Here is a 13,112-nt window from a genome sequence, read left to right as displayed (position 1 = left end):
CTGAAGTTAGCAGTCAGGGTGTTTTAAGAGAAAGCTATTCCAAGCTGAATAACAATGTCAAGTAAAAATAAAAGGCTGGCATTGAGATAACACCTTTTGTGATCTCAGGAAACTCCAAACTGCTTCTCAGTCAATGAAGTGATTTTAAAGATTAGATTAGATTACTTAGAGTGGAAACAGGCCCTTCGGCCCAACAAGTCCACTTCACCCCGCCAAAGCGCAACCCACCCATACCCCTACATTTACCCCTTACCTAACACTACGGGCAATTTAGCATGGCCAATTCACCTGACCTGCACATCTTTGGACTGTGGGAGGAAACCGGAGCACCCGGAGGATCCCACGCAGACACGGGGAGAACGTGCAAACTTCACACAGTCAGTCGCCTGAGGTGGGAAATTGAACCCGGGTCTCTGGCGCTGTGAGGCAGCAGTGCTAACCACTGTGCTACCGTGCCGCCCACACTCAAAGTTTGGTCACACTCAAAGTGGAAAAGTGACAGCAACAAAATGCATGGATTCTGACTACTAATCATTATTTTAGTGATGTTGGTTAGGGACAAAGATCATTCAGATCACAAGGAAGAAATCCCCCTCTTCCCAAAAGGACAGATGGAGTTTTGACTTAATGTCAGATCTGAAAGATAACACTTGAACATTCTGTCCATACTGCAGCTGAACTAGCAGCAAAGACTGTGCACTCAGGTGCTTGGAGTAGAACGAGAATGCAGCACTTGCTGACTCAGGTGAGTGTCAGCTACTGAGTTTCGCTGCATCAAACTACACTGATATTGATCAATTCCACTTACACAAAGACTGGGCACCAAACTGGACAGATTGACATGACGTGGTGCAAACATATGAAGTTGCTGCAGGCAGGATATTGCTGCTGCCTGGGCAAGGGAATCAGAATGGTCTTGCATGATAGCGCAACCCACAAGGCAGGAAGAACGTATTGTTGATGTGGAGGCTCCATTACCTAGAAAGAATCAAAAGCTAATGAATAACACAGGCAGAAATTCCAACAGCAAATCTGTATAGCTTCCACATTATACAAACAGTTCTGTAACGCAAAAGGGTTCACTTTTGCTAAAGGTGGATTATTATTCCATTAGGGAGCAGATAAGAGTTGAGACATGATGGGAAAAATTTGGATCCTGTCACATCTGCAGTATTTTCCAAAGTAACTTACACCCAATGAAATATTCTAAAAGCACAGTCACTGTTAAAAAGTGGACTATTTCACATAGTGGTGCACAGAAACAACAAATCACATTGATGACCAGACAATCTGATTTAGTGGTATCAATTAAAGGAGGCCAAGACCCCAGAAGAATTCCCTGCACTACTTAATTTAGTGTCACAGAATCTTTGGCCATATCTGGAAAGGGCAGACAGTGCCTCAGTCTAACCACTCATCCAAAAGACAGCACTTCTGACAATGCAACAATCCCTCAATGATGCACTGGGACTGTCAGCCAAGAGATTGCATTCAAGTTTCTCAAATGTTTCCCACAACACTGACTCAGAAGAGAGTCCATTGCACAAATAATTGTTCTTTTAGCACAATTGACAAGGTGAACAGCAACTATTTACAAAGTTAATTTTTTCTACAACTTGGATGGTTGACTGTAAAAATACCACACAATCAACATTCAGAGCATTTCACACTCCTAGCAAACGTTAGTTAGAAGATATTGATCTCGTCATATCCAGCAATTAATTCCCCTAGCTGTTCACATCTCACCACTTCCCATCACCCTACCTTGCAGCTCTGGTCCAACAGTTGTGATTAGTGCACCCAAACAACGACCCAAACACTGGTGCACTTCGGTGTGCGATGGTGGTACAGTCAGCAGCAATGTCAGAACGAGTGACAGTGTGGGCTCCACATATCCACGATACATAGGACCACTGGAGTCCACAATCAGAGCCAGAGAGTGAAGAGCCCACGTCTGGAAGATATAAAGACAGTCAAACCCATCACCATTACTGAAGTATGTAGAATCAACATATTACGAGTTCAGATCTTGAATGGATTTACCTGTACTTCATGGGATGTACCATCCTGTGCAAGTGCCAAAAGGATGCTGACACTCGTCTTCAGATGCTGACCAGACCCTATTCCACCAACATATCGATGAAGGCAACCAAGTGCAAGTGAGTGCCCCGTCCTGGACACCACATCACGAGCAGATTTTAGTCTACCAAAACAAAAATTAACAAGGAAATCCACTTTGACAAACCCAATACCTATATTGAGCAGAGTCTATGAATTGTCTAGTTCTTAAACGTAGCTGATATTTTCAGAGCAAAGGTGTATAGTCCACCAATGTCTATGCCCCTGTATTAACAATGATGGAAAGCTCCTTATAACTCAATGGGGATACTGGACTTAAGATTTAAACAGTGGGTGTCATTATTGCATTGAATAAAACAATGGTTGAAACTGAGCCTTTTTTTTTTTAGAAAGAACATAGGAATAGGAAGTGTATTTAGTGACATTTTACTATGTTCAAGGTGCTTTTTAATGCAGTTCTGGATGAAAATGGTCCTGTAATGTTTGTTCAATCTCCCCCAATAACGGGCCATTGTGGTGTAGTGATAGTGTCCCTACCTCGAAGCCATGGTTCAAGTTCCATCTGTTCCAGGAATGTGTAATGGCATTGCTGAATAGGTTGACCAGAAATAGCTCTCCCAGTGATAGCCCAAATAAATAATCCCATTCAGGAAACCTTTGCAGTGAGAAACGTAACAATTCCTATTTGGAACAAAGTGATGTAAGAAAGGGAGGAAATGGGAGTACGAATTGGTAGAATACTGTTGCAACGTGTGGGGAAATCAAAAACCACGGACATGAACCAAAGTTAGTCACAGGTACTTTCTCAAATCTGGGTAAAAACAAGGACTGCTGATGCTGGAAACCAGAGTCTAGATTAGAGTGGTGCTGGAAAAGCACAGCAGGTCAGGCAGCATCTGAGGAGCAGGAAAATAGACGTTTCAGGCAAAAGCCCTTCATCAGGAATAGAGGCAGCGTGCCTGCAGAGTGGAAAGATAAATGAGAGGGGGGTGGGGGTGGGGAGAAAGTAGCATTGAGTACAATAGGTGAATGAGGGTGGGGATGGAGGTGATAGGTCAGAGAGGAGGGTGGGGGAAGGTAGCAAAGAGTACAATGGGTGAATGGGGGTGGGGATGAAGGTGATAGGTCAGACAGGAGGGTGGAGTGGATAGGATCTCGCTCTCTCTCAAATCTGGCTACCCAAAAACTGGCATTGTTCAAACAAAAAAACCTTTTTGTATTTTTTTCTCAAATTAAATTGTTTGCACTGATGTGGGTAAGGGAACAGCCAAGAGTTATGAAATCCAATGAGCGAGATGTGTATCAGCAGTGACTTGGCCATAAACGTAAAATGGTTTGCGATCATCTCTGTTATGTTTTCTGATCGCAGATTCACTCAATTAGCACACACTGATTTGAATTGTGTCACTCAGCCTGAAAAGAAACGTTCCAAAGTCCGGCATTTCCTCCAAGAGTAGGTGACCTACTTCCAAGAGTAGTTGACCTATTTTTCTAATCAACCCGTTCTGAGATGTTATTACACACCACTGGAGTAGGTGAGACTTGAACCTGCGATTCCCAGTTCACAGTTAAGGACACTACCGCTGTATTACAAGAGCCCTCAGAGAATAGTTGAGCCAAATAACAAAAGATCCTTTAAGATGAAGGTAGTTAAGCACCTGAGAGAAACAATTGGAAGATATGTTGGTCGTTGTGATGAAGAGGGGTAGATGGAGGTTCCTGTCAGGAACATAAGAATTAACATGGAATAGTTGACCCAAATGCCCTACTTCTGTGTTGCTGATTTTATATTCAATGTAATTTAACACAAAATAATGACAATGCACAATAAAAAAAGGATTTGTTGACAAGAACTGAGAGGTGAGCAGGCCGACTAGTAAAAGAGACAAGACACCGATAACGACAAATAACTGAAGCTTCAAAGTTATTTGAAATCATACTTGTCAAAACTGTGCTGTGCCATCCTGGCTATGAAAGTAGCCTCTCCTACCACCTGTGCCATCCTCCCCAGAGCCTCACCAGCAGCACATCGCAAAATTGGATTGGGGTTATCAAGAGCACCCATGACCAGTGCCAGTGCAGACTTCCGTACCTCGTCAGGTCCCAGAGTACTCTTGTTCTCTGCTAGACCCTAGAAAGGAGAATGACACTTTTAGTAACAGTGCTCTCTGCTGCTTCACTCTCATAGGCAACAATGTAGGAACTGTACAAGACAGAAAAAGATTAGTTCAACAGGTCACTTGGTGATCACCATTCTAATGAAAGCCTAGTGCTTTGTATAAACTGCCACATGAGGAAAGTGTCAAAATATCATAGTGCACACATGACCCAAGCTCCAGGCGTAGGCCTGTGTTAGGAATCAGTCAACTGGCAGCTATGGCTTGGAAAGTAGCACTCACACTTGTCTGGGAAAGTTATGGGTTTAAACACCACTTCAAAAACATGAGCATATAAACTAGGCTGACTCGCCCAGTGCAGAACTGAGGGAGTGCTGTAATGTTGGAAGTGTCAACTTTTGGTTGAGATGATGGATCAAGGTCTTGTTGCCCTTTTGGAGTTTCTTTGGACCTCATTGAAAGATCCCTACCTTGAGTGCACTAAGAACAGCAGTGAAGATATTGATCTGTACAGCCTGCTGTCGAACCCCTTTCGCCTGCTTGATGCATTCAGCAAAATGATCCAACATCTGGAGCCTGTGGAAACAAATCAGCTTAACACAAATAGCACTTTAATGACTTGTGTGTTGAAGTTACAGATTACATTCTCTAATGTTAGATGAATTTAAAACACAATCAACAAATTAACAACTCTTATAGTGAAAGTTTATATATGGCGGTTTGATTGATCCAAAAGGCTAGGACTAGCAGCAGCCTGGCAAGAACAACATACAGCACCTACAATTGTTACGAGCACAAACTCATGATAGACAATCAGTAAATTTCCAATCTCCATCTTCGGCATACATCCTCACTTAGTGATCAAATGTACTGTGGCACTGAGCGGGATGGCTCAGCTTTCTCAATCATCTGGAGACTTGATATGGAAATGGAGAGGATTAATAAAAAGTGCAAAACAAAACCATCCAAATTCGTACTTCCTGTACTCACTGTCTTTTCTTAACCCATTATTTCTCTGCTTCTGCTTTTCTTGCCTCTCCAGACGATTAGAAAGCAGCACAGAATTTGTCACTGGACTTTTGAAGCTGGATATCAGTGTGATCTAAAGACAGAGTGCTTCAGGAGTGCCAAGTCAGTAATCTGGTACAAATGGGATCTCTCTGGTAAGTGTTATCCAAGTTGCAATTTTAATTGAGAGAGTTTTACCTAGTACTTTTTAACTGCAAACAACCCTGAAAATTAGTTAAGATACCTAGTTAATAGGAACTGCCTGGCAGTGCTAGTTAACTGTTAATCAACTGTTAATCAAATGAATAAAGTTAGACAGACATAACAAGGTTGATGTGCCAATGAATGCAGCATGTAGGAGTTTATGGAATGCATCACAATCCTGTACACCCACATCTTGTCTGCAGCATAAGCAATTTTGGCCCAAGGTTGTTGGCTCGGGTTTGAGCTCTAACATTGAAAGGTATCAGAGGTACAGAATTACACTTGGACACTTAGTTCCAGGAGGCAAAGACACTTGTTAGGTTAAATAGAACTTTGGAGCTGGCCAATGGTTAGGTATAGGAAGGTGTAACTGTGGGTCAAGCAGATACAGGGGTGTAGTGATGGAGAAGACTCAACCCCTGACTTTGACCATTCTCTGAATACTCAACACTTGGATACAAAGATTATACAAGCTCCATCCTAATCAAAGTGATTCATGCTCTATTCCCAAAATATCAGCAAACTGCAAAAATTGGAATAATGGCAATTGCATTAATTAACAGAACTCTTCACGAACGTATCTGCCTTGAATTTGTGATCTCCTGCCTCTTTCCAAATCAAAGTTCCAGGGAACTGACAACCAAAGATAATTATTTCTTAGAACAGAGTAAAACCTGTGGTCTGAGACAGGACACAACAGGTTAATCATTGATCAGAGTAAGCACAATGATTTGCTGTTCAAGGAAGTTATTAAATTGCTACATTTCCTCCTTGCTCTGATTGGAGGGATGAATATTGCTGTATATATGTTGCTGCAATAATAATTATTCATTCGGGTTACTTTGTCTGGTTTCCAGGAGTACACCCTAAAGGCCATTTTAATTGCCAGAAACTGGTGCAAAACAGTAAGGAGGATATGCTTGTTTCTCATGACTGAGGGGAAGGTTGAAGCTTTTCCCAATGGAGGCCCAACAGTGTCCATCCACTCAGCTTCCCTTCCACCTTAATGAGCTCATTTCCACTCTCAACTTCTCCTTTAACTCCACCCTCATCCTCCAAATAAAATGACCTTCCATAGGTTCTTGCACGGGCCTGCCTTTTGTGGGATAAAGAAATATTTCTTACTCCATTCCTCCATTTTTCTGGTGTTATGGATGTATGGTGTTATTTCCTGCTCTTGCTCTGAACTGAAAAAAAATTCATCATACTTTCAATTTCCACCTTTCTCTCACCTTCACAGGATCTATCTTTGATCTTTCACTTCCTCGCCTTCTCTATTCCCACTTCAGCAAATAGATTGTGAATATTTACATTAAGCCTACCAATTACCCCAGCTATCCTGACTACAATTTCTCATGCCCTGCTTCCTATAAGAATTTCATTCTGTTCTCTCAAGTCACATCTATTCTGTTGAAGTAACCTTCTACACACCAGCATTTCTCATGCGTTCCTTTTCCTTACTGAAGAACTCCTCCCATTATGGTCATAGGGTCTTCCACTGTTTTTGTCCCAATTTCCACATTTTGCTATCACCCTTTCTCCTCCTTCCTAGAACCATTATAAGGATTGCTATGTCCTCAACTACCTTCCCACCAGCCTCCATATTCAACAGGTATTGCTATTTCCATCATCACCTGATGTCACCACCAAATACCTCGCCTCACCTTACAGCATTCTGAAGGACACTGTTCCTTCTATGAAACCCTTGCTCAACTCTGCCAATTCCAACACCCGCCTGCTTTCCCACAGCAAGTGCAAGTGATGTAACACCCTCTCTTAGTCTCACTACCTAAGTCCCTAATTTTCCAGATGAAGTGTATGTACTTCTTCCAGTGTGTACACTAAGGTTACTGCTCTCAATCTAGTCTGTTCTACATCAGGGAGCTCAAACTCTCAATTTCAATGATTGTCTAATGAAACACCTCCCACCATGCAAATGCGACTCCCAGCTTCTAGTCACCTGTCAGATTAATTGTCCACCTTTCTCTCACTTTGACTTCTTGGTTCTTGGCTTCCAGTGATCCAATGAAGCTCAATACAAGCTCCAGAAGCAAACCTCATCTTTCAGTTAGGCACTTTACAGCCTTCTAGAGCTAACAATTTCAGACTATAACCTTTTATCCCCATTTTAACATGTTTTCTTCACTGGTTGTACCTTACTGTTGTCTTACAATGGCAAATGATCATCATTGTGTGCGATATCCATTTGTTTCTTTACCACGCTTGTTATCATCCCTTTTGTCCTTGCACCATGAGACCCTTATCATTTAATCTCTCATGCTTACCCTCTCTTTTGTTCTTTTATCCACCATATTTGCCCCGATCTTCACTTGCTTAAAACCTTTTCTAACTTTTCTCAATGCTGATGAAACATCACTGACCTGACACATTAAAGCTGATTCTCTCTCAGATAATGCTACTGATCTGGGAGGACTTCTAGTGCTGTTTTACTCATCTTTCCAATTTTCTTAAACCCAACAGCTTTAAAATTAACATATACAAATGTCAGAGATAATCTACCATGTGCATAGATAACACCCTTCATAACACAGTTACCACTCAGAGCAGGCTTGTACACAGTAGTTAACGTGCTTTTCTCAACATATAGGATAGATCCTCCAATCACCACATGATCTAGGAATGGAACGTAAGCCAGAGCCACCCTCGAGTTTCAGACTATAAACAGATGATTGTGCTTTGTACATTTTAAAATTTGGGTTTCCTACCATATCTTTCTCTTGTGCACTAATAAACTACACCCGCCACCTCCTCCAAGACTTCCGTTTCCCCGGCCCCCAACGCCTCATCTTCACCATGGATATCCAATCCCTCTACACCCCATCTGCCATGATCAGGGCCTTCAAGCCCTCCGTTTTTTCCTTTCCCGATGTCCCCAATAGTACCCTTCCACCGACACACATTTGTTTGGCCGAACTGGTCCTCACCCTTAACAATTTCTCCTTCGAATCCTCCCACTTCCTCCAGACCAAAGGGGTAGCCATGGGAACCCATATGGGCCCCAGCTATGCCTGTCTCTTTGTTGGCTTCCGTAGTTACACTGGCACCGCTCCCCACCTCTTCCTCCTCTACACTGATGACTGCATTGGCGCCACCTCATGCTCCCGTGAGGAGGTTGAGCAATTCATCAACTTCGCCAACACATTCCACCCTGACCTTAAATTTACCTGGACCATCTCCGACACCTCCCTCCCCTTCCTGGACCTCTCCATCTCCATTAATGATGACCGACTTGACACTGACATTTTTTACAAACCCACCGACTCCCACAGCTACCTGGATTACACCTCTTCCCACCCTACCTCTTGCAAAAATGCAATCCCGCATTCCCAATTCCTTCGCCTCTGCCGTATCTGCTCCCAGGAGGACCAGTTCCACCACAGAACACACCAGATGGCCTCCTTCTTTAGAGACCGCAATTTCCCTTCCCACGTGGTTAAAGATGCCCTCCAACACATCTCGTCCACATCTCGCATCTCCGCCCTCAGACCTCACCCTTCCAACCGTAACAAGGACAGAATGCCCCGGTGCTCACCTTCCACCCTACCAACCTTCGCATAAACCAAATCTTCCGCCGACATTTCTGCCACCTCCAAACAGACCCCCCCACCAGGGATATATTTCCCTCCCCACCCCTTTCCGCCTTCCGCAAAGACCGTTCCCTCCGTGACTACCTGGTCAGGTCCACGCCCCCCCTACAACCCACTCTCCCATCCTGGCACCTTCCCCTGGCCACCGCGCCCACCTGCGCCCACACCTCCTCCATCACCTCCATCCAAGGCCCTAAAGGAGCCTTCCACATCCATCAAAGTTTTACCTGCACATCCACTAATATCATTTATTGTATCCGTTGCTCATGATGTGGTCTCCTCTACATTGGAGAGACTGGACGCCTCCTAGCAGAGCACTTTAGGGAATATCTCCGAGACACCCGCACCAATCAACCACACCACCCTGTGGCCCAACATTTCAACTCCCCCTCCCACTCTGCCGAGGACATGGAGGTCCTGGGCCTCCTTCACTGCCGCTCCATCACCACCAGATGCCTGGAGGAAGAACGCCTCATCTTTCACCTCAGAACTTTTCAACCCCAGGGCATCAATGTGGACTTCAACAGTTTCCTCATTTCCCCTTCCCCCACCTCGCCCTAGTTCCAAACTTCCAGCTCAGTACTGTCCCCATGACTTGTCTCAACTGCCTATCTTCTTTTCCACCTATCCACTCCACCCTCCTCCCTGACCTATCACCTTCATCCCCTCCCCCACTCACCTATTGTACTCTATGCTACTTTCTCCCCACCCCACCCTCCTCTAGCTTATCTCTCCACGCTTCAGGCTCTCTGCCTTTATTCCTGACGAAGGGCTTTTGCCTGAAACGTCGATTTTACTGCTCCTTGGATTCTGCCTGAACTGCTATGCTCTTCCAGCACCACTAATCCAGAAACTAATAAATTAGATCAGTCCCAAGGCTTCACTCCTCAGAATGGTCACAACTCCCATAACGGACTGGGGTTGCCGTGAATGAATAGGAATAGAAAAAATGAAAAGACTTCTTTGTTATGATAGTAAGAAGGAACAAAAAGTTTTCTGCTACACTGGTGAACAAGAATGATTGAACTGCCCAAATAGCTTTGCACTTAATATGGGATAAGCAGCATCTTTGTAGTTGATGCCTATGGGACGGAAAAATAGTTTCTATCAGTACCTCCACAGAACAGATTACCCATAACAAGTATGGATTGTTTCAATGGTGAAAACTGTATATCTAATAATAGTTAGATATTATTAGATATTAGACCTCCCTCTCTGAAGGAACTTAAAAGCCTGGGTGTCTTAGACATTTCTTCTTCTACTTCACTAGTACAAAGACCCATAGAGATTGAGGCTAATGTTCATTTGTAGGATACAATTGTCAAACATAAGAAATTGATCGGCAGGAACAGTGCATCTAGTCCATCAAAATCAAGACAAATGCTCATCGCTATGCGATCCAATTGCTCCCAAACGTATCCAATACATTAATATCTACTTTGATATATGTTCAAGTTGAGTCAAGCGCTCACCGATGCTTGAAAGAGACATGAGGAAAGACCACACCAAAGAGGGCAACTGAGGCATCAATGACCGATACACCGAGTGGAAGAGGTCCAGGCACTGCCTCACCTACAGGAATACGCAGGTAGATGGAGGATGGATCATGCTCCAAGGCTCCGCTTCCTGATGCACTGTTTGGCTGGAGCTGCAAAGAAATTGTACTGCGTCTTAATGAAGCGTGCTCTTCTTGCGGCTGTTACACCATCAACAAAAAAATACAATTAATATAAGTTGGGGAACACTGCATCCAAGTGGGTTGCATGTGTTAGGTTTGATTGCACAGCAGAACATTTAACAGAAAGACAACTTTTGTTCAACGTTTCTGGTCCACGTCTCATGTTTTCCCTGAATTGGGAGTCTAAAACTAGAGGTCACAGTTTCAGGATAAGAGGCAGCTATTTCAAACTGAGATGAGATGGAATTACTTCAGAGGGTTGTGAATAAGTATATTGAGCGGTATGGGAATGGGGCGGTAAAGATAAATCACCAGCTGAGATCTCATTCAATGACAAAGCAGACCTGAGGAACTGTATGGTATATTCCTGCTTCTTCCATTTCTTATGTTGCAAAGAACCACAACAATTTAGAATAAATGCTCCAATTAACCTAAAGATATCTGCTCACTATTCCTTCGCCAAAAAGAGGAAAAAAATGCATTTAACCCTTTCAGGACACCAAATTACCTTTCAACCAACTAAGGACTTTAAACATAGACATAATTGTTATGTAGAAAGTGATACAGCCATTTTAAGCACAGAAAGCTCCCACTGATTAAACCCAGGTTAGAAGGATTAAATCTATGCTTAAAATGTAAATGTGAACACTCACATGTTGCCTTCTCCCTTTCTTCTGTGTAGAACTTTGCCTAATCTCCTCATCCTTATGTACCTTACGTTACGAATTCTCTGTTGTCTGTGCATGCACATCGGGCTGTCGCTCAATACCAGTGCCATTACTTCTGGTCTCCATTTCTTCAAGCTTACTTCACTTCAACTCGCCTAGTCACACCAGCTTTTAATTTTATTCTCTGGATACTTATTTCTTCCTTATCTATTTCATTCCATCACTTACCCATCTATCTTCCTATTCTCCTGTCATCTGGAGGTTGGAACCATCCTGTAAATAACTCTCAGCTTTGTGGAGCACTTGGTATACTCATGTGACTGAAGCCACATATAGGACCAGATCAGGTAAGGATGGCAGAAATCCTAAAGAACATTAGCAAACCTGTTGGGTTTTCAATGACGTCTTGATAATTTATTGTTATTCTCTCTAACATCAGCTTTTTAGGATGGAATTCAAATTGTCAAACTATGATGGGATAGCAGTTCACATTTTCTGGATTACTAATCCAATGATATATTGACAACACAAGCATACAACAACACCTGGACACATCTCGGCTTCAGGTGATAAGTGATAAGTAACGTGTCACATAAGAGTCAAAACTGAAAAATGTGTTGCTGGAAAAGCGCAGTAGGTCAGGCAGCATCCAAGGAGCAGGAGAATCGACGTTTCAGGCATAAGCCCTTCTTCAGGCCCGAAATGTCAATTCTCCTGCTCCATGGATGCTGCCTGACCTGCTGTGCTTTTCCAGCAACATATTTTTCAGCTCTGATCTCCAGCATCTGCAGTCCTCACTTTCTCCTCACATAAGAGTCAAGCAATGTCAGTATTTCCAACAAGAGGGAATCCAAACATCATCCTCTGAAATTCACTGCCATCACTAAATTTCCCTTTATCAACATCCTGGAAGTTACCATTGATCAGAACTGAACTGCAGGAACTAAATAAACAGTGTGGGGTGATGAGAAATTCAGGGGCTTGGAATTCTGCAGCTAGTAACTCACCTTTCTCCCAAAGCACATCCATCACCTTCAAGGCACAAGTTAGTAGTATGATGGAATACTCTTCACTTACCTGGCTGAGTATAACTCTAACAACTCTTAAGATGCTTAACATCATCTAGGACAAAGCAATCCATTTGACTGGCACCTAATCGGATACCTATGACATCCATTCGGACATTGAGTAGCAGCAGTCAACACTCTCTACAGGATGCACTGCAACAACATACCAAGACAGCACCTTCCAAATCCACGACTTTTACCACCTAGAAGGACAAGGGCAGCAGGTGCATGGGAACACCACTACCTACAAGCTTGTCTCTACATCACAAACCATCCTGACTTAGAAATATATTATTAGGTCAAAATTCTGTAACTTTCTTTCCAACAGTATTGTTGGATACATACATAAAGAGACTGCAGAAGTTCAAGGCAGCAGCTTATCATGAAGTTGCCTGAAAATCAAGTTTTGTTTTGTCAAGGACAATAAATGCTGGTATAACCAGTGATGCCCACATTCTTTGAATGAACAAAAAAAAAAGACCCTGTCTCACAGATTCACTGTGATGAAGCAGCAAACTCCAGATGGTTGAAGAAAGTCATGTTCATTTCACAGCTCTCACTCAGATCAGGCACTTTGTGATCAGATTGCAAAGGGCAGCAGTGAGGTTTCAAGCAAATCAAATGAACAGGACATCGTTTACAGAGTATCACAGAATGACGGGCCATCCTTGGCTTTTCTGCAA

General features: G+C 43.2%; 1 protein-coding gene across 3 annotated transcripts in view; it reads right to left on the bottom strand.

The window, feature by feature from the left end:
* Positions 1 to 13,112, bottom strand: part of heatr5b (HEAT repeat containing 5B) — a 121,580-nt gene that overhangs the window by 40,841 nt on the left and 67,627 nt on the right. For all 3 annotated transcript variants that reach the window (XM_043680648.2, XM_087978805.1, XM_087978799.1), the window contains exons 16-21: positions 10,489 to 10,664; positions 4,667 to 4,772; positions 4,020 to 4,210; positions 2,044 to 2,203; positions 1,765 to 1,954; positions 809 to 978 (exon numbers count right to left, since the gene is read on the bottom strand). In XM_043680648.2, the coding sequence (XP_043536583.2) occupies positions 809 to 978; positions 1,765 to 1,954; positions 2,044 to 2,203; positions 4,020 to 4,210; positions 4,667 to 4,772; positions 10,489 to 10,664 (993 nt within the window). The remainder of the gene's footprint in view (positions 1 to 808; positions 979 to 1,764; positions 1,955 to 2,043; positions 2,204 to 4,019; positions 4,211 to 4,666; positions 4,773 to 10,488; positions 10,665 to 13,112) is intronic.

This window comes from Chiloscyllium plagiosum, unplaced genomic scaffold, assembly GCF_037043375.1.
Source record: "Chiloscyllium plagiosum isolate Xiang-an unplaced genomic scaffold, Cpla_swu_hap1 HiC_scaffold_3, whole genome shotgun sequence".
Classification (NCBI taxonomy): domain Eukaryota; kingdom Metazoa; phylum Chordata; class Chondrichthyes; order Orectolobiformes; family Hemiscylliidae; genus Chiloscyllium; species Chiloscyllium plagiosum.
Note: the sequence above shows the minus strand (reverse complement) of the source record. Positions and strands in the feature narration are given on the sequence as shown.